Source organism: Trichosurus vulpecula, chromosome 4 (assembly GCF_011100635.1).
Source record: "Trichosurus vulpecula isolate mTriVul1 chromosome 4, mTriVul1.pri, whole genome shotgun sequence".
NCBI lineage: Eukaryota > Metazoa > Chordata > Mammalia > Diprotodontia > Phalangeridae > Trichosurus > Trichosurus vulpecula.
This window is the reverse complement of record NC_050576.1, coordinates 230,960,025-230,985,002: the sequence shown is the minus strand read 5'-3', so window position 1 is coordinate 230,985,002 and position 24,978 is coordinate 230,960,025. Positions and strand designations below refer to the sequence as shown.

General features: G+C 37.0%; 1 protein-coding gene across 3 annotated transcripts in view; it reads right to left on the bottom strand.

The window, feature by feature from the left end:
• Positions 1 to 24,978, bottom strand: part of RSRC1 (arginine and serine rich coiled-coil 1) — a 449,846-nt gene that overhangs the window by 316,372 nt on the left and 108,496 nt on the right. For all 3 annotated transcript variants that reach the window (XM_036756193.1, XM_036756191.1, XM_036756192.1), the window contains one exon: positions 13,892 to 14,065. In XM_036756193.1, coding sequence (XP_036612088.1) covers positions 13,892 to 14,065 — 174 coding nt within the window. The remainder of the gene's footprint in view (positions 1 to 13,891; positions 14,066 to 24,978) is intronic.

Sequence of the window (24,978 nt, the reverse complement as noted above, 5' to 3'; positions counted from 1 at the left end):
GGAGACAAGGAGCCTATATGAAAGATGTCGTGATGGTAGAAACAAGTGTATAGGGAGCACCAAGTCTGAAGTCAGGAAGACATGAGTTCAAATTCACCCTCAGACACTCACTGACTGTGTGACCATGGGCAAGTCACTAAACCTGTTTGCTTCCATTTCCTCAACCATAAAATGGGATAATAATAGCACGTACCTCTTGAGTTGGTCTGAGGATCAAATGAGTTAATATTTACATAAGTGCTTAGCACAGTGCCCAGCACACAGTAGGTGCTATACGAATGCTTATTCCTCTTCCTTCGATTCCTCTGACGACTGACACTGTTGATCATCCTCTTCTTTCTGATTCTCTCTTCTCTCTAGGCTCTTGTGGTACCGCTCTATCCTTCCTGTCTGACTGCACTTTCTCAGACTTGCCTAGATTGTCATCCAGATTACACCTGTTAACCTTGGGTGTCACATGGGGGAGGGAAATGTACGAGAAAAAGCATTTACTAAGTGCTTTCTATGCGCAGCTGCTGTGCTAAGTGCTTTACAAATGTTATCTTATTTGATCTTCATAAAAGCTCTGAGATAGATGCTATTATTTTCCCAATTTTACAGGTAAGAAAACCGAGGGAGACAATTTATGTCACTTTTCCAGTGCTTTCTGTGGAGCCTCTGACATTGTTGATGACCCTCTCAAAAAAAAATATCAAAATTTTTTTGAGTTTTTTATTAAAGGGGCCATCCCTTGATTAACCTCTTAAAGAGGCCTATTCATTGAATGGGTGTTAGGTCACTCAAAGTGAGAGCCTGAAAAGACCTTAGCCTGAAAAGGCCAGGGTCTCCCAATGCATCCTGGGCCATTTCCAGTCATCCTGGTGAGTATCAGGCCACTGGACCCAGATGGCTCTGGAGGAGACAGTGAGGCTGGTGACCTTGCACAGCCCTCCCTCACTCAAATCAAAGTCAACTGCCAATCGTGTCATCATCTCCCTGATGTCATGGTCCTCTTCGAGAAGGAAGGACAAACACAACCTGAGTACCCTCTTCTCCTTGACATCCTGTTCTCTCTAGATTCTGGGGTTGCCCCTCTCTCATGGTTCTCCTTCTACCTATCTAACCAATCCTCAGTTGCCTTGCTGGATCTTCATCCAGGTCAAGAATGTAAACTATGGCTGTCCCACAAGGCGCTGTCCTGGGCCCTCTTCTCTTCTTCTATACCATTTCATGTGACCTGATCAGCTCCCACGGATTCAATTAACATCTCTGTGCTGAGGACTCTCAAATCTACTTATCCAGTCCTAATTTCTCTTCTGACCTCCAGTCTCATATTTCCAAATCCTATTAGACATCTCAAACTGGATGTCTGATCTTAAACTCAACATGTCCAAAACTGAATTCGTTATCCTTTCCCCCCAAACACTCCCCCATTTCAAACTTTCCTATTAGTGTTGCTAACACTGCCATCTTCCCAGGCACCCAGGCTCTTCACGTAGGCACCATCTCACTCACTTCTCACTTTCTCTCATTTGGGGAATGTGTTGCCAAGGTCTTTTAATTTTATCTTCGTAACATCTCTTGCATATTCTTACTCTCTCCTCTGATACTGCTATCACTTGGCACAGGCCACCATCACCCTAAGCTTGGAGTACTGAAATAGCCTACTGGTTGATTTGCCTGCCTCTAGTCTACCCCACTAAAGCACAGGTCTGACCACATCACATTCCCTATTTAATAAATTCTAGTTGCTTCCCATTCCCCTCAAGATAAAAGATGAAATACGGTGGTATTCAAGCCTCTTCATAACCTGCCCTCTCCCACCTTAATAGTCTTCTTATACCTTATATTTTGCAATCCAGTGACGCTATTAGTCTCCTTGCTTTTTCTTGAACAAAACAGTCCATCTCCCAACTCTAGGCATTTTCACTAGGCTATCCCCAAGCTTGGAATGTTCTCCTCCAGTTCCCAGCTAAATACTACCTTCTTGCAGGAAGTTTTTTCAATCACTTTAATTCCAGTCCCTTCCCTCTGTTGTTTATTTCCAATTTTTCCTGTATACAGTTTGATTTTACACAGTTATTTGCATCTTGTCTCCCTCCTTTATTGACTAATCTCTTCAAGTAAGACAGGAGTAATAGAGGAGATAGTGGGGGAAGGGTTGTGAGTAATATGACATGAGGAAGCACAGAGAAGAGGAACTTCTTAGTAAAAGGCCTCAAATTTTTCAGTAAAACATGAGGTAAGTTTCTCAATTAAGTTGGGATGCCATGGGTGGTTCAGTATCAAATATAAAATCTGTTTGGCTTTGAAAAGTCCTTCACAACCTGGCCCCTTTTTCTAATTCCAGTCTTCTGCTACTTTACTCCTTTCCCTGAAATCTATGAGACAGGGACATTAGCATTTCTGCTTTTCTTTTAACATGGCCATCTCTGGACTCTGTGCCTGGTTAGGGGCTGTCCCTCATGCCAGGGATGTTCTGTCTCTTCGCCTCTACCTCTTAGCTTGCCTGGCTTCCTTAGGACTTAGCTCTAAACCAACCTTTTGAGGGAGGCCTTTACCAATCTCTCATCCTCACTATCCCTCCTCCCAGCTAGTGCCTGGCACATAGTAAATCCTTAATAAATGCTTGTGTCACTGACTTGTTACATGGCATGACCAACCTCACACACAGAAAACTTCAATGTTTTTCTTTCTCTTTTTAATATGATGTATATATTGGCTGAAATCTTAATGATAACTTCCAGTGTATTTCAGAAAGACTCATTCATCTCAGTTTATTGTCTTCCATCAGAAATGTAGGTCTGGCTCATTTCAAACACACAACCCTTCCTATTGTACATCAACATTTTTTTTCCAACATGGTTTCATTTCCTTTTTATCTTCCATAAGTAGATAAAATGCCAATCTCCATGCTCATCTAACTGATAAATAAACAATCTGTTTCCAGTCCATTACAGGCTGGCCCTATCACCTGGTACTAAAGAGTGGCAATTTCAAATCCTCCTCTAGGAATTAGAAAAAAAGATATGACAGCACTCATAGTACTTCTCTAACTGTATCTATTACATTACTGATCATCACATGTGTAATGGAATTTAGAAGGGGCTTTGGGCTTACATATATAAATAAGATCCAACCTCTAACTAAGATTCATCCCCATCTTCCTGTCATTATATGCAAGATCAGAACACAAAGACTATCTCCTTAGCACAGAATGAAAAAGATTAACCCCAATGACACCATCTGGAATTTTTATTTCATGATATACTCTCAATGCATTGAAATCTAAGATGAGCCAACAGCTCTAACATGAATGGTATGCATTATAACTTATTCTTCTTTCGTGGAAAAGTGTGCCCCATGCCATACCTAGCACTATTCAAAAACACATGCTATTCTTGAAGTCTGGCTACACTCACTTCATGTACTAGGACTTAGAGAACATTTAAACCAGCTGCTATTAAACTGTCCTACAATATCAAGTCAGGACAGAAATATATAACATTATAGGAATGCCAAGCTATTCCACATTCTCCTGCCATTTAACCTGAGTAGGTTAAACTTCTAAGTCTCTGGTTTGCTGACCAAGGCTTACTTGACATGTCAACACTCTATGATCTATTCCAATCTGTCCCGTTTTGAAAATGTCACTCCTGTGATCTGAGGAGAAAGCCTGTGAAAAGACGATGAACTAGCTTTCTTCAATAACAAGCAGACTGCTTTGATTTGATTTAGTATCATTCATATTTCAGGTACTCAAGGTGCTTTACAATGAGGTATAAATTAAGGTATGTAATGACAGATTAGAGGTAATTGCTTAGCTTTTCAGAGGACTGCTTGCTTATTTGGGGAGAAAAAAAAAATCTGCCTGAAAGACTAGGTTACCTCTTTAAAGCTCACATAACAATAGCACAGAATAGTTAGCTTTCAGAGACATGAACAACTGGCAGTTGCCATGGACTTCAGCTTAATATCTCAAAAGAACAGAAGCTCTAAGTCTAATGCGCTTTCTGACACAAAACTTGGTCCTGAATCAATATAAAGTCAGCTACTGCAATTAAAGTAAGAACTTAGACAGAAGATAGGAATTTTAATCAAAATTTAAGATATAACTTTTAATTATAACCTTTCAAACAACTGATGCTAAATACTATCAAATACATCAGAGATGAAACCATATTGAACACAGACTAGTAAAAACTTTAAAGCAGACAGTCTTATTTTAAAGCTAAGCAATAGATAGGAAAGAACATCAGCACCTACTGCTCATGAAGAGGAACAAATGCTAAATTCTTCCTTGACAAATGTTATTTCATCATTTAGTAATAATAGGAGGATTTCTTGGTCATATGACCAATAACATGGCAGGCAAGGGAGAACCCCAACAAGGCCAAATCCTTATGAACACCAGAGATTCACTCATCACCTCTCACCAAGCAGCCTCCACTGTCCAGCAGAGGTGCAGAGGTGAAGCATGCCCGAGTTTTATGCCTGGGACCCACAGTGGGATCCCCACATATGCTTCAGATATTCTGTCAACACACCTCATCCTCTACCAATCCCTACCCTACGAGTAAAAGATACTGATTCAGTCCAGCTAGAGGAGGAAAAGTAGAGAGCCAAGGGAGAAAGGGAGGCAGGGCAGTGCTGATGCAGCTATATTGGGCTGAGAAAGGCCACAGAAACACAGCTGACCCTAGTTCTGTGTTTTCAGAGGTTACTTAAATCAGGAACCTAAGTTAGTGAAAAATAAACCAACCAATGTGAAAGGAGACCTAGGCAGCTTGGCAACTGACCCATAAGGCTATGGGCATCAGGGAAAAGGAAAGAATCAGAAAGTAAAAAACCAGGAGTATAAGGAGAAAAGGCTGAATGCTGCAGATTTCAAAAGGAAGAAAACTCAATAAAAGCCAAAGCAAAACCAGAAAAATTAACAAAAAGGATCTTAAAACTAGAAGAGAAAATGAATACAAAACTCTCAGAGAGATAAAAAATATTTCTTAACAAATATTACAAAATAAAGGAAATTGAAACAATGTTGGCTGAAGCAAAGAATCCTATAGAATTACAAAAGAGCATAGAAAAACAACAAGATATTGCAGAATGATTTAAAAGAGAAATGAAGTCCATACAAGAAGACGTTAGGAGTGACTGTCAGAAGCTATAACTCTCAATGAAAAAATATTGAAAACTCACAAGAGTTTTAGAATACAGAAGTACTAAAGTGGGAAAAAATCTGTTAGAAGAATATCAAAAGACAGCAATATTAAAAGAACACATGATCTCTACATAAGCCAAACCAACTGACCTCGAAGACAAGATAGGTAGACACGTTTTAAGAATAACAATTCTCCTGGAAAAATAGTTCAAGTGATAACTTCCTGCACTGTAATGTGGGAAAACTGCCCAGAACTTTCAAATACAGAAAACAAAGCACCAGTCCACATATCACCCACAGGTAATTCCAATGACAAGCAACAAGTTTAGCAAGCAGCCAAGAGAAGGTCATTCAAATATAAATGAAAAGAAATTCGAAAAACAGAACATCATTCTGCACCCACTAGAAAGTAAAGAAGGGAACAGAAATGTATATTCTGAAAAGGAAGATGGTATAAGATTGGAAGTCAATGTTGCAGGAGTTGTGGGAAGATAGGCTCATCAGTGCACTGCTGGTACAGCTATGAATCAATGAAACCCTTTTGGAAACTAAGGTAGAATTATGCAAATATCTTCTGACTCAGAGATTCTACTATTAGGTTTATAGTCCAAGGAAGTCACTGATAAGAAGGAAGTCCCCACATATACTAAAATTATTATAGTAGTACTTTTTGTGGTAGCAAAGAACTGGAAACAAAATAGATACCCATAAACTGGGAAATGGCTAAACAAATTGTGGCGCATGAATGTAATGGAATATAAATAATATTTCTAGAAAAAAACAATGAATATGGAAAAGCATGGAAACACTTACAGAATGTGAAATAGAATTAAATAAGAAGAGCCAAGAAAACAACAGACACAATGACTACAACAACGTAAAGGGAAAGAACAACCAAATACTAATCAAAAGGCAATGTTGCAAAAATACAGAGAAAGGAGAGTGTACCCACAGTTTACAAATGTGGTATGTTGCATACATTTTCAAGGTTTTTCTTTAATATATTGATCAGTTTTGCTGATTTTCTTCTTTTTTTTCTTTAACAATATTATTTGTAATATGGAATAGCCATCTGGGAGGTGGGAAGAGAGGGATACTGGGAAAAATTCTGGTGATGTCCAAAAGAAAGGTACCAATAAAAGTTTATTTTAAAAAGAGAATGGGGAAAAAATAGCAAGATATCTCACTACTTAGAGCCTTTGAGAAAACAGGGTCACTACCATTTTGATACATCAAAGGAGGATTTAATGAAGGTTCCCTTTCAAAATACAAAGTGTTAGTAAAACAAAGCTGAATGATGTAACTATTCATGGTTTCCAGGAAGAGAAGAAGAAATGTAACTTCTGTGTTTTCCTTAAATACTACATATGGGGTGGCTCTCTTGGAGGTGGAAGAAAGGCACATAGGAAATTTTTTTAGGTGTTATAAAAACAAAAGATACCAATACAAATTTAGTTTAAAAAAATAAGCAACATGTGGAATTATTATCAGTTCCTCTGTCCCTCTGATTGGAGAGTTGCTCAATAAACTCCCAAACCTCCATTTAAAGATGAAGCCCAGGTCAGAACATCTCTTCATTTTTTTTACCCGGCTGTCCTACTTTGACTTTTGTGTAGGTCGCTTAATGCTATTTGCCTTGGTTTCCTCATCTATAAAATGAGCTGGGGAAGAAAATGGCAAAACACCCTAGTATCTTTGCCAAGAAAAAACCCCAATCCAGACACAACTGAAATGACTCAACAACAACACCTTTATATCAAACCTAAACCTGCCTCTTAGCAATGGCCATCTCTTGCTCCTAATTCTGTCCTCTGAGGCCAGGCAAAAAAAAAAAAGAAAAATCTCATTTACCCATGACAGCTGTTCAAATGCTTGATGACAGCTATCCTATCCTCCCTGTCTTCTTTTTTCTAGGCTAAACATACATGATTCTTCAACTATTTGCATATGGCATAATCCTGTGGCCTTCCAATCAATACGGTCATTTTCCAGTCACTCTTCCAATTCTCCAATATATTTCCTAAATAGGGTACCCAGAACTGAACACAATACTCCAGAAGCAGTCTGACCAAGCTGAAAAGGTATTATCATTTCCTCAGGTGGGATTCTATGACCACTCTTGGATTTTTTAGTAATGTGACACCAAGGCTGTCTAGTGAGTTGGCAGTCCACTTAAAGGTGAGAGTTTCTTCAGATGAACTGTTCTCTGGCCATGCCTCTTCAGTCTTGTAACTAGAAAACGGACTGTTGAATCTAAGTATAAAACTTCACATCTACCTGTATTAAATTTCATCTTATTAGACTTACCTCAATGTTCTAGCCTGTTGAGTTCTTTTTGAATCCCGTAATTCAACATGTTTGTTGTATCTTCTGAGTTCTGACATCTGCAAATTTGGTAAGTATGCCATCCATGCCATCACCCAAGTCAGGAATAAAATGTTAAATAGCTCAGAGCAAAGCACAGACCCCTGGGGCATTCCATGGAAGACCACTCTCCAAAGTGTGATTAATGAATAATTGTTAGGTCTGGGTCATTCAACCAGTTCCAAATCTCTTAAGTAACAGTTCATACCGCATGAGAAAATTTATAAAAAGCGCTTAGCTTAGTGTTTGATACACAGGAGGCACTATTCAAATGCTTACTCCCTTTTCCCCACCCTTCTACTACCAAAATCAAAACTGAAAAAAAAAGCATGTGAAATTAGTTATCCATGATGTGTTCTCTAAATGTTCATCAGATGTTTCTTTAACAAGATATCCTAGAATTTTTCAAAAATCAAGGTCAAGCTTGTTGCCCTGTAGTTTACAGATTACAACTTCTCATCTGTCTCTCTCTTTTTTTAAATCAGGACATTTAATCCTCTCCAGTTTTACAGTTTTCCCCTCCATTCTCTACCATCTTTCAAATGTCACTGACACCTTCAACAATCACATCTGCCAGCTCTTTCACTGGCCTGAGATGAAGTTGGTCTGGGTCTGGTAACTTGGATTCATCAAAGAAAGCTAAATGTTCAATTATTGTCTTCCTATTTACCTTGGGTTTCAACTAAAGAGCCATTTTTTGTTCAATTCTTTCTAGGTCAAGGATCATTTTTCTTGACAAAGAGAAACAAAATCAGAATTGCACAAATTTGCTTCCTTTCAGTCAGCTGTTCTTATGATTCCTGCTACCCTGAGTGGCAGTTTTAGCCCTTCTTTCATTCATCTTTTTCCCAACAAAACTTAAAAACAAAATAAAGCCAAAAACCTCACATAAGCAAACTGAATATAATTTTAAGTTTAAAAAATACATTAAGTGCACAAGCACATTCTGTTTATCTGTCCTAATAAAATAAATATTAGCTTCTTTTGCTTGCAATATGACTACTTGTGTTAAAGGTATACTAGCTTGCAATCAAACATTTACCCTTCGCCACTGGTGAAAGGCAACAAGATCTCTTTACAACATCTCGTCTTTTTCAATAAATTTTGCATGAAAACATGTTATCCAAGCACAAAGTTGCCTGCTGTCACATTGGAAGTGTGATAAATGTTTAATGAAAACAACACCACACAGCTTGGTGTCAGACAACAGCTATCACACAGACCTGCTTTGATCTAAACAGACACTTAAAAGGAGTTCTGAGCTTGCTTTGCACCACAGAACTCTATAACCTATATGCAAATAAGAGTAAATTAGCATAAATGACTTCCTGCTGCATAAAGAAGAGGTAAAGAAAAATATGACAGGCTCCATGAGTATGTAACTGCTGTCAAAACTTGAAGTCCAACATCCCAAAATTACTTTCAACATCTTCTGCCAAGTTCTAGTTAAGAACAACTTTACCAACAGGAATTTACCATATAAAAAAACGAGCAAGAGAAACAGCTGGAAGACTGCCAAGTTATCCAACATAGAAATGTGGTGGCTACAGGAACTGCACAGGGCCAAAATGAAAACTTCTGACCAACACATTTTGAAAGAAACTTTGTTGAACCCTTACCTTCAGGAAGGCATTAGAAATGCTTTCTGTCAAATACAAATGCTTACAAAACCATGAGTCAGTGTAAGATTTGTTAAAGTTCAAAGAAATCACTGTCAAAAAAATTATAATTTCCAGTGATTTATTATTAAAAAGATGCTTATTTTTAAATGGAAAGTTTAAAAAACACACCACCAAAAGGCCACAAAGGGCCTGGGTCTCATGTCAAGACTCTTCTCTAAAGATAGTTGGAAAGATTATAGGAAGTCAAAGAGACCAATGGGAGTCAGCACTTAGTCTGTATGGAAGAACCTATTCAACCTAAGAGAAAGTTCTTAACTTGTGGATTCATGTTTTCAAAGGCAAACCTTTACTACTCATTAAAAGTATAATTTTACTGGGAGGGGAGTGGGGTGACAGATGGGAGGGCTGACTGGGGAATGGGGCAACCAGAATATACGCCATCTTGGAGTGGGGGGACGGTAGAAATGGGGAAAAAATTTGTAATTCAAACTTTTGTGAAAATCAATGCTGAAAACTAAATATATTAAATAAATTTAAAAAAAAGAAAAAAAAAGTATAAGATTACAAGAAGGGAGGAAGAGAGAGAGAAGAAAGTAATACCACAAGGCTGGAGAAGAATATTCTAAGCATCTTGGTGGATATGCATCTGGGTCTACAAGCCGTTGTTTTGATAGAACATAAAAAGACAAACCTAAAGTCACATCAAAAAATGAGTGAAGAGAATTTTCCTATTTTGTGACTTCTGATTAAATCATGAATGAATGTATTCTGATTTAAATTAAATCTGCCCTAACTCTATTCTTAAAGATGGCATTACCAAATCACGACTGATTAGAGAAATACAAAAAGTAAAACAACCTCACACCCATCAAATTGTCTAATATGACAAAAAAGGAAAATGTTGGATGTGGGAAAACTGAGACACTAATGCACTATTGGTAGAGTTGTGAATTAATCCAACTATTCTGGAGAGCAATTTGTAGCTATGCCCAATGGGTTATAAAACTATGTACACCCTTTGATCTAGCAATACCACTGCTGGGTCTATATCCAAAAAAAGGGAAAAGGACTTATTTGCACAAAAAAATACTTATAGCAGCTTTTTTTTTGTGGTGGCTAAGAATTGAAAATCAAAGGGATACCCATCAATTGAGGAACAGCTAAACAAGCTGTGGTATATGATCGTGATGGAACATTATTGTGCCATAAGAAATGACAAACAAGATGATTTCAGAAAAACCTGGTAAAACTTACATGAACTGATGCATTGTGAAGTGAACAGAACCAGGAGAATGTTGTACATAGTAACAGCAATATTATTCAATGAAGAACTGTGAATGATTTAGTTATTCTCAGCAATACAATGAGCCAAGACAATCCCAAAGGTCTAATGATGAAGCATACTGACTAAAGCATGATATTTTCCAATTTCTTTCTTTCATTTGATTCTTGTACAAAATGACTGATATGGAAATGTTTTACATAACTGCACATGTATAACCTATATCTGAGCACTTACTGTTGAGGGAGGGAGAGGAGAAGAGAGAGACAGAATTTGGAACTCAAAACTTTAAATAAAAATGTTAAAAAATTGAGGAAAAAAGTGCCAGAAACATCAAAAAAAAAAGTACCATTACAACTTTATATTAAAAAATAAAATGCCCCTAATGCTACTGACCAACTAATCCTTCATTAAAGTCTACAAAATGTGATTTACAACTATCAATAGCATCTTACGTTATATGATCAAAATCTTGTTCTAGAAGTCACAAAAATCAGCTTTTCACAGATTGCCCAGATAATATACCTTATTTACCAACATATAAAAAGTTTCAACCGAGACTCTCTGTGGCAACTTTTATAAACCACTTCAACATAGTTCTGAATAAAGTCAGAGTTTTTGATGAAAATAAACATCCAGGGACATCACTGTAGCATATATGCACATGTGTATGTATGTACATACGTATTTATGAATGTATTATAAATAAACATATACATATGTGTATATATACACATATATACAGATATACGTAGTGTGTGTGTGTGTGTGTGTACTGAGAAAGTGTATATGTGTTTTAAAAAAATATGTGTATTGAGAAATTTTTTACTGCCAAAATAAATTCACTGACAAGATTAGGTAAACTAGGTTTGTTTTAGAGGGCATATTTTAATGCAAAAAACAAGGAAACTGTTATTTGTGCGAAAACTAATACAACAGAAAAAACCTGTGATAAAGTTTTGTAAAACCTTTTGTAAATTCCTGAAAAGCTACATGCCAAAAATCTTGACCTGAAGGCACCAGAAGCAAAGTTGACCAACCAATCACTCTAATACAAAGAGGGAAAAATCACTCTTTTCTTCCTTTTAGATTTTCTTGGGGGGAAGAAAACTGCCCGTTCTCTCTGATATCTTCCCAGTTATCTAGCACTTTCCAAAATAAACTAGCAGTAAATTAGTCAAATAAATCAGTAAGGTATCAGGCATTACGGGATAAAAATCTGATTTGTAATCATAAATTTCTAATTTGTTGATTCTCTAATTTTTTAAAATGCATATCCATTAATCTTCTCTTTTTCTTTTGTTAATATATGACTATAAAGATATGATTTTTTCCCCTGAGGACTGTGGAAATTTTGATAAGTTGTTTCATCATTATAATAATTTTCTTTCACAGTTATTGTTTCTATGATTTGTTCTTTGGACCACTCATTATTTAAGATTTCATTGTTAAGTCTTCATTTGGTTCTGAATCTTTTGTTTGTGGGTCTATAAAGAAAGTAGGCCTAGCCACATACCCTAGAGAGCAAGGCCTCTTAACTCTTACAATCAGTGGCCTGGTTAGAGTCCCTGGCTCACCTACAGGTAGGCTGTGGCTGGTCTTGGACTCTTCCTCTGGGGGTCTGGCCACTGGCAATGAAACTGAATCCCCTGCCGAATGACATCAACACCTGAACTGAAGGATACTGTTGATCTGAGCAAAAATTGGAGGAGTCAGGACTCAGACAGGGACAATTAGGTGGCATTTATTTACCATGGAACTCTGTTCCAGAAGAGATTGTCCAAAGCACAACAAACATACCACTTTGTAGCTAAACCTCCCTGGACATAAAGTCATTTCATTAATACTATAAAGATCTTCGCTTAAATGGCCACACTCATTTTAAAGATGAGTAGACTGAGGCTCCAAAAATTGAAGTAATTTGGCCATGGCCACATCGAGGAGGGATGGATTAAAAATCAGGTCTGCCTGACTGGAAGTGCAGCATTTTAATCAATTAGGCACATTTCCTAATTTTTACACATTCCCTGTTGTCACTCTATCTTATTCTTAATTCAACTCTGCTTCCTTAAGGATAAAATATCAGACTCCAAATGAATTTGGAATTTCTAAGAAACTGAAATTGAGAGAAATTAACAGCAACTAATATACCTAAAACTAAAATCTTTCCATTCAGAAGTTTAATATTTAGTGCTTAAGAAAAAATACAAGGTCGGGTTTTTTTAATGACTTTCCCCAAAATTAGAGAATCAAAAGATAGGAACAGGAGCAGATATGAAAAGAGTCATAAGGGCCTCATGAGGAAGAGGGGAATTTAGACAAAAAAGTACTCACACTCTGTGATCCATTTAACCATTAAGTTAGAGTCAAGATGTAAGAAGATATTAAGGGAATATTTTCAATGCACTGAATGAATTCTTCGATTTAACAATGAAGGTTGAAATAATAAAAATACTTTATATTGAAATTGATAAGCATATTCATAAGGGGGTAAAGAAACAGAAGACAAAAGGAGATAATGCTCATAACACTGGGTATAATTGATGGAAAGATTCATTATTCAACTGTTCAGTACAAAATGAGAACAATGAGTCAGAAAATCATCTTTTATGGGCAGAAGCTTACTTTTGATTTAAAGGTTTTTTTAAAAAGTCTTCTCATTTACTGTTGCTACAGTAAACTTACACATCTTATAAGAAATAAAGTAGGTGATAGCGACCAAAATAATTTTTAAGGTAACATTTCTAAGATACGATTTTCCTAAATAAAAGTCTGCTACAAACTTCCCTCCCTATCCCCTTTATCCTTTTCTTGTAACTATTTTCCAACAAGGATAGCAATTGGGACATGTGATTTCATTTATGTAGGGAACTTCCAGGGAAGGAAATTCCCTCTAGCAATACAGATTGTCACCTTCTCTGCAACTCACTTAGAGAGCTTCCTAGGGCAGAGGGTAAGCGACTTGCCTATGGTCACACAGCCACTCAGTGTCAGAGAGAGGAAGCCAGGAAGCTTCAAGGTCAGCTGTTGAGGCCAAGCTGCCTCTCCTTCCACAGCAAGGAAAATTCAAGTAATTTAAAATTTGTTTTATATTTTCAAATTACATGCATGAAAAAGTAAGTATATATGATACTGTTCCAAGGATTTACAAGAATTTCTCAGTTACTTATGTTTCAAGTATTCACAATTTAAATATTTTGGAAAGTCCATAGTTTTTTACTACAAACTGAGACAAAGTTTTAAACACCTGATCAGAGTATCTTAGTAAGAATCCTTTACATAGTTTGTGCATGGGCAAATCATCCAGGAGCAGCCAAATAAGAACCAGGAAGGGTCTTGTATCTTCTTTGTTCTCACCTTTTCTTGCCCTATCAAACTCTCCACAAACCAAGGCAGAAAAGGGAGTCGCAATGAAAACCTTAAAAAAGGCCCTCATTTGAATGTCACTGGGGATCATCTTGCCTCAGATCCACTTTCACTCACCCGCGCTTGGTGCTGTGTAATTCCTTCTCCTTCCCTCTCTCTCTCTCCTTCTCTCTTTTCTCTTTCTCTCGGCCTTTACGGCGGTCTCTTTCACGAGATCGGCTACGAGTTCTTCTATGGCTAGATCTTTCACTACTTCGACTATGGGAACGAGGACGAGGCCTTGACCTTGACCTATGGAAAACGCAATATAAAAAAAATTAGTTTGTTTTAACCAAAAGAAGAAAATAGTTCCTTAGTTTTTAATTACAGTTTATCAGAAATTAAGAAATTCCATTAAACATGCACTTGTGTTAACAACATAGATTAATTTATGAATGCAATGCATTTCAAGCATTGCCCGGAACCAACACCATTGCTCCTAATTAATCCGCACTTACCTAAGGTAGGGTCCAGGGTAAAGGCTTCTATGATGGGACTAGCAATGGCAGATTTATGATGGAGAGCCAGGAGGAATGGATGGGGAAATGCTGGGGGTCATCCTACTTCCCTCTACTATTGGCTCACCTAGTCCTAGCACTAGTCTCCTTTGAAGGTTTCCTGATCTCTGAACCATTTCCCTCCCAACACTGACGCCATATCCTGCTTCTTTCCCCAGAACCTTTACCTCAGGTTCTGGGATAGCTTTTCCAGCCCAGTCCAAATCTAGTTTTTTACTAAACACTGATGAATATATTACTCCAATCTACTTTGAACAAAGACCTACCTTTGAAAAGGATCGAAGGGGAGAAAAAAGGAAAATGGTGAGGATTGGGAATGTATAAAAGGGAGAATTTAATTGTTCTCCATTTTACCTTTAATTACTAACAGTAACTTTTTTTTAAAAAATCACAAAACTTAAAGGACTACGAATAAGTCCATCTGGTCAGAAGCAACATGAAGTATTGACAATAGAAAGAGAAGCAGGAGGATTAGTCCATGGGACCCTCCATCAAAAAAAGCAAAAAAAAAAATTAAAAAAAAAACAAAGGGATAACCAAGGAAGTCCTGCCGAAACCAAATGTCCCTCAGAGTTGACACTGACAGGATACTGTCCTAACACTGCTCCTTTCTCCTCTCCTTAGATACCACAAACCTCCATCCCCAGTGCTTGGACTCTGCTACTTTTACCCTGCCCTACTTGGATAGATACTCTGGATCTTGGGCCTTGGTTTGGACCTTCTACCAATAGCATTTATGTCCTGCTTGTCTTTTTCCTTTGTAGATTTATCTATTAGTTTTGAACTATACTTGAGACTTGTGTCTTTGCATAATAAATCTCAAGAATAATGAACCTCTGATCATCGCTTAATCCTCTGGATTTGCAAGGACACTCAGTCCATGCTGTCCTAAATTTGGTCAGTCTTCAGGCCACCACCTGAATACCCATTACAATAAATTGAGTGCCCATAGCCAGAAAATAAGCAGCAGCAACTCCAAGAATAGTTAGGACAATCCACAGCATTTGTTCTTCCCAGGAGCCATGAGACTGGGGTTTGGGAAGTGGAGAAGGAGAGAAAGAAGAAGGCCTTATAACATGCAATGCCATTTCAGACAGTCTACCAAATTTCTCTCAGGATGTGATAAAGTTAGCTTAAAAGATTAGAATGTATTCAAATAGGGTTTATTAAATTTTATAAAACCCCAAAATAAAAAAAAATAGGAAAAAAATTTTGAGAAATTATTTTGTATAGTTAGAAATAGTACCATTAATTTAATTACTACATGACTAACAGAGACTACTATTGCATCATTTTATCTAATAGTATTTTTATCTCATAGCTTTTACTTTATTAACTTCTCATTACAAACTTTTCACTATGTGTGGACTTACAGAGGGGTTTTAGTAGGAACTAAATTAACCCCAGAATGCTGGAGGGATAGATTTGTTCAACATTTTAGTCTTGTGAATAATTGAGTTAATCCACCCATATACTCTCTTGCATTAGCAAACAAAACAGAGCATGCTATGAGCTTGAATAATTCAGGATCTTTCAGTACTTCATGATCACCCTTCAGAATACTGGCAACTGAGTATAGAAAGAGTGAGTTGTACTGCTCTTAGGACACACCCTAGCAGCTGCTCTTTTAAATCAACCCCTGATTTAAACTTTAGGAACATAATCATCTTATCTTGCAGTGTTAATGATGAATAAGTAGACCACTATGAAGATTATTACAGCTTATACACTGACATTAGTCACAGAGGATGGAGAAACAGAAAGTTTTATGAAGAACTTGACAAGATTGCACAAATTATGACAGGTATGCCTTAATCTCTTGTGACTTCAACAAAAAAAGTACAGGTAAAAATATGTGGAAAAATATGACTGTGGCTACTAAAATAAAGGATACCAAAAATGTGTCAGTTACTTAGAAGCCTAGTGCCTTTATATAACTAATATTTTCTTTTAAGAGTTACCACAGAAGTTGCAATACCATCTGATTTATCCTGATCTAAAAGGCTCTGAAAAAACTGAAATGGACAAGATATGTTTATTCTATTAACATATATAAAAGAAGCTAAATCAATGTAAAATGGCTGCTACCATAAAGAAATCAAATATTATAATAGTGGGGAGATGTAAGAAGAGACCAAGGAAGTGGGACAGCACCCTGAGATCCAATGCTAGAAACTGATCCAGATTCTTCTTCCTCTTCTCCTTCTCTTCCCCTTGTCCTTTTCCTTCCACTTCCCCTTCTCCTTCTCCTCCTTCCTCTTCCTCTCCTTTCCTTGTCTTTTTCTTCTTCTCTTTTCCTTCTCTTTCTCCTTCCCCTTCTTCTTTTTCTTCTTCTCCTCCTCCTCCTCCTCCTTCTTCTTATCTCCTTTTAAATATTGGATCTATAGCGAATTGGAGTAAAGTTCCTAACAGTACAATAATGATGGACTGAGGTTCCTGGGGATCTCCTCCTTGGCTTGGCCACGTTCCATCCCTCATCTCCATGATTTTGTAGAAGCTACCTTTCATGCCAGGAATGCCCTCCCTACTCACTTCTATCTTCTAGAATCTCTAACTCCCTTTAAAGCCTGGCTCATATGCCCCTTCCTACATGAGGCCTTTCTTGATTCTCCCAAAATCACTCCCCAATTGCTAATGCTTCCTCCCCAACAAATTAACTTGTATTTATTTTGTATGTGCTTGTATGTGTATAGGTTGCCATACCCAACAGAATGTAGGCTCAATGAGTTCAATTTTGCCTTTGAATCCCCAGTACCAAGCACAGGTTTTGGTATATAGTAAGTAGGTATTTAGTAAATGTTTTTAGATTGATATGTTACTAGTGACATTGCAAAACCACATTGGGTAGACAAACTTATTTGGGATATAACTAACATAACAGCTACCATTTATATAATGTCTATTATGTGCCATGCACTGATAGGTGCTTTACAAATATTATCTCATCTGATCCTTACAAGAACCCTGGGAGGTAGGTGCTGTTATTATCCCCATTTTAGAGGTGAGGAAAATGAGGCAGAGAAAAGTTAAGTGACTTGTTCAAGGTCATACAGCCACTAAGTATTTGAGACTGAATTTAAATTCAGGTGTTTTTTAATCCTGGACCAGTTTTCTGGCCACTGAGTCACCCACCTACCTGCATCACCTTACAAAACACAGAAATTAACATGTGGAGATCATGGTGTAAGATCCAGCTAAACTAAACTTTATCCTCAAAGCAGCTGTAAATGAAAAGTGGACAACCAAAAATATTCATGAAATGGAACAAATCTATAAGACTTACTCTAGTCATCTATTTCTCAGCATTAATGACAAAAGTAGAATGTTACATTTGGACTCCACTACCTCCTTCTCCAGGAAATGCTATAAAGTGCCAACAGCTCTTAAGATACAATCAGCAAGAGTGGCTGAATCTAACAAATGACATACACAAGAAATTTGTATTGAAATGATTTGCTCTGAAAAGTATACAGGATAGTATAGCATAGTGACATACACAAGAAATTTGTATTGAAATGATTTGCTCTGAAAAGTATACAGGATAGTATAGCATAGTGTATATATATATATATATATATATATATATATATATATATATATATACAGAGAAGTATACAATTCTCAAGACTTTCTCAAAAGAAAAATTTCCAAAGAAAGAAAACAACCATGAGTGTTAGTCTGAATTTTAAAAAGATAACTATGAAAAATTAACTGAGTTATCACATTTGTCTCTTCATCTCCAAAATACTTGGAGAGTTTGATCCAAACACATATTGAGGCTATCCTTGATGAAAAGAGGAATATGGAACAGGTAGGCATAAGCCTTGGACAAGTGCTACAATTAGGAGGTGAGCTGGACTCAGAGAAAGAGAATGGGCCATGGTGCATTCAGAAAATGGCTTTGAGTGGAAAAGTATTTTTAATGAGCTGACTGTCTCATGTTACAAAAGCCCAGTTTCTTATCTCTAATACACTCCTTACAGTGCTAAAAATCGTGAAACAACTTATCAAAAAATATCAATATTACAAGTAATTCTAAGAAAAGCATAAAATGGCAAATTAAGAATACAAAAAGATGAAGTACATTCTAGACAACAAAAAATATGTTAAATAAAAAAGTACTGAGGACACATATATTAGGAAAAGGAATCAAGTCATTTATACAGGAAGGAGAGCTTGGATGGGATGGGCAATCCAAGTGGTATATTGGTGTTACTGAAATAAAAACAAAATATGAAGGTCTTAAATGAATAAGGTAAGATTTCTATGGAAGATTTGTGATAAAATCTGGACAAGAGTCCCATGGGATGAGAAGATAGTACAATCTTCCATAATGGTGAAAGAGAAGAAGATACCATAGATCATTCTACATATGACCTTACTTTCTTGGGAATGGTTTCTCACAGAAGTCAAGTTCATATGGGTGGTTAACTGAGGGTGCCAATTAGATGGTTTGGATTAAACTGAAGTCTTATTATACCCTACAAAGCAGATAGTCTTATTACATTGTCAATCCTTACTTAAGTTTTAACTTAAAAGGAAAGTATTACTTCTCTGTAACTATGGCTTTCTCATTACCTCACAGAAAAATTGAGTATTACCCCCCATATCCCATGTTATGCAGAGAGATGATAAATAATAACTTGGTTTACATAGCCCCTAATATTTTTAAAGTATGGGATAATGAAGTATCCAAAGCTACTTACCTCTCTATTCTTTCCCTACAAATTAGCCTAAACCTCATAATCTCATCTCATTTATTTCATTCCAATTGTGATGATAATTTTTAATTTTCCTTTTATTCAACTTTATTATGCTATTCTTCCTGGAACATATGGCTACCTGAAGCCTGTTAATATTAACCTCACCTGAGTAAAACCTGATTCATGGAATGATAGTAATAAGGGAAGACTTTTGACATTCCTGAAATAAGAAACCAAATGAGAAGAAAAAAGGAATACAGCATGTTTAAAAATCTCCCACAAGATTTTATTTGGGGAACTATTTCCCCAACACTGAGCTTTTGGTTATCTTTGTGACCTGCAAATCCCTTCCCCTCAATTAGCCCATTGAGACTGCTTATTTGTGGCCCTGGAGTTCTGTAAATGGAGGATTTTGCACTCCATGTTTAAACCTATAACTCAGTCTATTCACTAACGTATTCTAACTAAGTCAGAAGGAAGCATGAGATAATGAATCTGTCTGCCTAGGCCTCTGGACGGCCATAAAAGGAAGAGATTTCTCTTATAACAAAGCTAATGGTTCTTCTTCTTCTTCATTATGATGATGATGGTGATATGCACATATACATGTCTGTATGTATGCAGGAGGTATAGATGTATACACTTTATACACGCACACACACACTAAATCACTGAACAGTTTATAAGGGCCCCCAGGTATTATGACTCACTCTAAGTGTCTGAGCAAAATATAGAGTTGATTTTTCTAGAAAAGTCTGTTTCTTGGGGATAAAACACAAAGTACTTCTCTCATGTTTATCTGGTGCTCCACTGAAAAACAAGTCAAACATCTTTTGCCTCATGAAATCTTTTCTAAGGCTACTAAGTATCATTTGGAAGCATAAATTTTTAAACACACACCAAAGAAATATACATACTGAAGACTTCAAGCTTAAATCCAGAGTTAATATAACCAATAGAGGGTGATACCAACAAATAACTTGATCTCCTCCAGGCAACACCTAATGAATATAAAGATATCAAGAAGAAAGTTGTGGCTAAGCACATTAAGAGACTTACTGGCATCCTGAAGTAAAAACTGAATGATACTTATAAATTTAAAGAATTTTAAAACTATTCAATACCAGTATTAATACATAATTTCAGGACATAAAATAGATCAAAATAAATTTGGAAAATATCTGAACAAAAACTCATATACCATTAGCAAAACACAAGGCATATCACCCCATGGCAACTATTAAAAGATACATTTCCTTGCCAAAAAAGGAGGGAAAAGATTGAGGGATATTCTAAGAATACACGATTAAAAAGGTAAAAATTTAATGAAAATACCTTTGAAACAACAGGCCCCAACTTCAATGAATTACACTAAAGGCTCAAAACAAGTTCATGACATTAGATTTGTTAAAAGAAACTAAAAGTGGTTTATGTTCATGTGGAACCCAGGAAACAAAAAAATGCAAAAAAAGAAGGCTTTCCATGAATGAACTCAGTCAACAAAAATCAGCAAAGGACCAAACAAATGGCTGGGTCATGGGGATTAGCTTGTGGAAGCCAAGAGTTTAATATCAGGTCTAACAAAATTACAGCAGGGTTACCCTTAAGGAGCCTAGATTTAGTGATCAATGCACAAGTGTGCCCATTCTACCCCATTGTCTTACTCTCATTGTCATCATCTTTGTCTACTAGCTGCTTCCTCACTGCCTACAAGTACACTGTTGCCTCTCTCTCATGCTCAAAAACTTTTCCCTAAACTTCATCCCACAGCTAGCTGTCATCTCATATCTCTTTTCCCTTTTGTGGATAAACCCCTCTTCCTTTCTTAACTTTCCACTCTCTCCTTAACTCTTGCCAGTCTAGCTTCAGATACCATCATTCATTGGAAACTGCTCTCTCCAAAGTTACTAACAATATCTTAACTTCGAAGTCTACTGGCCTTGTCTCAATTTTCATCCTTCTTGACCTCTTTGTAGCCTTTGACACTACCAGCTCCCCTCTTTTCCTAGATAATAATTTCTTTCTAGGTTTTTGTGACACTGCTCTCTCCTCCTGGTTCTCCTCCTACCTACATGACTACTCTTTTTCAGTTTCCTTCGCTGAATCTTCATCCAGGTTATACCTGAGAAAAAGTGGGTATCCCCAAGACCCTAGCCTGAGCCCTCTTCTTTCTTTATACTATTTATACTTTATACTATTTCTCTAGATGATCTCATCATCTCTATACTAATGATTCTCAAATTTACTTATCCAGACTCAAACTCTCTGCTGACCTTCAGTCTTGCATTTCCAATTGCCTATTAGACATCCCCACCCCGCCCCCCATTGTTGTCCAGGGCACCACTATCCTCCTAGTCCCAAAACACAGATGTCATCCTTGGCTCCTCACTCTCTTTTATCCCACATATCCAATCTGTTGCCAAAGCTTATTGGTTTTACCTTTACAACATCTCTAATATATGCCCCTTTCTCTCTTCCACCACTGGAACCACTGTGGTACAGACCTTCATCACCTCACTACTCTCACACTATTAAAATACCCTGTTGGTTGGTCCCCCTGCCTCATGTCTCTCCTCCAGTCCATCCTCCACTCAGGGGTCAAATTAATCTTAAAGGGCAGAGCTGACCATGTCACCTCCCTACTAAATAAACTCCATTGGCTCCCAATAACTTCTAGGATCAACTATAAAATCTTTTGTCATTCAAAGCTCTTCATAACCTGCCCTACCTCCACTTTTCCAGGCTTCTTACACTTAAAATTTCCTCCCAACCCTCCACATACTCTGAGAGCCAGTGACACTGGCCTCCTTGCTGGCTGTTCCTCACAAAAGATGCTCTATTTCCAAACTCCAGGCACTTTTACTGGGTATTCCCCATGCCTGGAATACTATCCCTCCCTATCTCTACTTCTAAAACTTCATCTTCTACAAGAAGTCTTTCCTGATCTCCCTCAATACCAATCCCTTCCCTCTGTCGATTCTGATTTATCCTTCGTATACCTTGTTTGCACATAATTGTTTTCATATTGTCTCCTCCATTGGCCATGAGCTCTCCTAGAGCAAGGACTATCTTTTTCCTTTCTTTGCGTCACTAGTGCTTACTCAGAAGTACTTGACAAATGATATCCGACTGATTGAAATTCTGCAACACATCACTATGACAGTTTAGCACTTACCCAGCACCTAGCAAGACATGTTACTTCTCTATTCATTAAATTTCAGTAGCTCCCTATTGAAATACCTCCAGAATCAAATATAAAATTCTGCTTAGCTTTTAAAGCCCACCATACTGGCCTCTTCTTACCTTTCCAGTCTTCTCATACCTTACTCCCCTCAAAATACTCTACAATCCAGAGCCTCTTTGTTGTTGCTCACATCTCAGTAGTCAATAAACATTTATTAAGTGCTACTATGTGTCAGGTACTATGAAAAGTACTGAGGATACAAATATGAAAAAGAAATACAGTCCCTGAGCTAAAGGAGCTTACAATCTAATAGGAAAAGACAACACAGACAAAAGCTGAAAAACTGGAGCTGGGGGTAGGGACATAATGGAGAAGTCAAAGAAGTCCAAAATGAGTGCAGACAGGTGGTAAATGAAGAGGGTGATGTCTGGGGAGAATCTCCCTCGATGGCTGCTCTCCAGGTCTGGAATGCCCTCTCTCCTCAATTCGACCTCCTGGCTTCCCTGGTGTCCATGAAGTGTCAGCAAAAACCCTACGTTCTGCCAGGAATCCTTCCTGTTCCTCTTTAATTCTAGTGCCTTCCCTCTGAGGTTTTCTCCAATTTGTTCTGTGTATCTCTGGTTTGTACAGTTGTTTGCAGGTTGTCTTTCCCATTAGAATGTGCCTTGGCAGCCTCTGTATTCTCAGTGCTTAGCACAGGGCCTTGCATACAGCAGGTGTTTTATAAAGGCTTCTTAATTTCATTAGACATGACAGGTAGCTAGAAATATATGTGAGAAGGAAGCTTGTTATCTTTAATTGACTTAGAGATGACCAGTCCTCTACAACACATGTGGATCTCAAAACATCCTGGAATCCTCCACCAGTGCACTATATTAGAACCAGATGATTATCATAGGCCAAACTGTTGTATACAATTGCCCAGATATAATACTTAAGAATGTAACAATAAAAACTTAAGAAAAACATTTTTAATACAAGTCATCAAACCAAATACTTCTAATCTTCCAGCTCTACGAAATGGAAATACATCAAATTATAAAGGAGCTCTGAAACATGCAGGAGCACAATGAGGTACCTATTGCTCTTGCTGTCCAGCCTGCTCTTATGCCAAGGACACTTTTAGGAAGGTTACACAGAATGGACATAAGTCCTAATAATAGTCCTTTATTCAGCTACAAAGGGAGTTGTTATCAACCTGTGCAATAGTCCATTGAACACTAAATATGAAAGAATATCAGAAGAGTGCCTTGGTCCAGAACACTTTCTATCTGCAAACCATCAAAGAAGATGAGAATAAGAAGATCATAACTGTTATTGCCATAATTTTAATACCATTTATATCATAATTTACAGCTTGTAAAGTTCTTTATAACACACATTACCTCACTGGAGCTTTATATGATCCCTTTGAGGCAAAGGCTACAGGTATCATTAGTCTCCTTTTATGGAGGAGGAAACAGGCTGAGAGGCTAATGGTCACCGAGCTATATGTGATAGGATCTGAACCCAGGCCTTCCTAACTAGATGTCACACTGAGTCAGGATTTGAGATCTTTCAGTAACACAGAGAACAGGGAATCACATATCTAAATATCTCTAAATCATTTTTAGAGACTAATTCATTTTTATTTTCTAAACTTTTGTTCAAACAAGTGTTGAACCACAGATCCATAATACACTAATCTCTCAAACTTTTTATCTATTGTCTAGCATGTCCTAATTTTACAATGAATATTTTTAATGGAATAGAGCAGAGAAAAAGCAAGATGAAGTGTGGAATGTCAGGCCAAAAAAAAAAAAGAAGAAAACAAACCACTGCCATGTAACCCACCCACTGGGCCAAAGGTTAAGTCATTTAGTAAGTTCAAAGATCTTCAAAGAGTTCTTAGATCCCGATAAGCCCATATGTTACCAAAATTATGTGAAAAAGCTCTTACTTTCCAATCTGCTTCTCATGTTTAAGTTACTGAATACACAGATGCTTGGCATCACTCCTCAATCTTCCTAAATTCTCACACCAGATAATCAAGTTCCACCAATAACTTTCCTATCTAAAATTCTAGAAATGTCTTTATTCCATCAGTGCTTAGTTCACTTGTAAAAACTGAAAGTGTCCATAAAAAGACCATTCAGTTACTGCACAATAAGTGTTAATTTGCTAATTTCTTCACAGGTAATCAATTAAAATGTAAAATATTGGATAAAATTAGTTGCACTAAATTTAACAGCTGCTCCATAAGCATAATTAGTTTCACAAGGGCCATATGTATGCTGAGCAGAGACAGAGTTGAAACAAATAGACAGATTTTAAAACAAGTTTGAGAAAATCTGCATTTAATTAGCAGGTGGGCACTACAACTACATAATGTTTTTATACATTTATATTTATGAAGTGACAGAAGATCTAAAGGCTTTTTAAAATAGCGTTTATTGTTTGAATGGGAACTGTTTTGCTGCATGCTAAAGTGATTTAAATCCTTATAGCTCTACTTTGAAAAAAATCATAAATGGTGAAAGAAAACATGTGGAAAACTGTAAAACTAGAAAGAATTTGCGACAAAAAACAGATACACATACCATAACCAAAAGGAAACTACACTTAATTAAATGTACACTACATCTGGAATATCAGCCTAATAAAATGTGAAACTATTAATTTTCATTGTTCTAAAGGAAATGAGGTCAGTGTCATTTAATAATTCCCCAATTACATTGGACTAACACAATGGGTTTTATCTTCTAGTCTCCCTCTAAACTT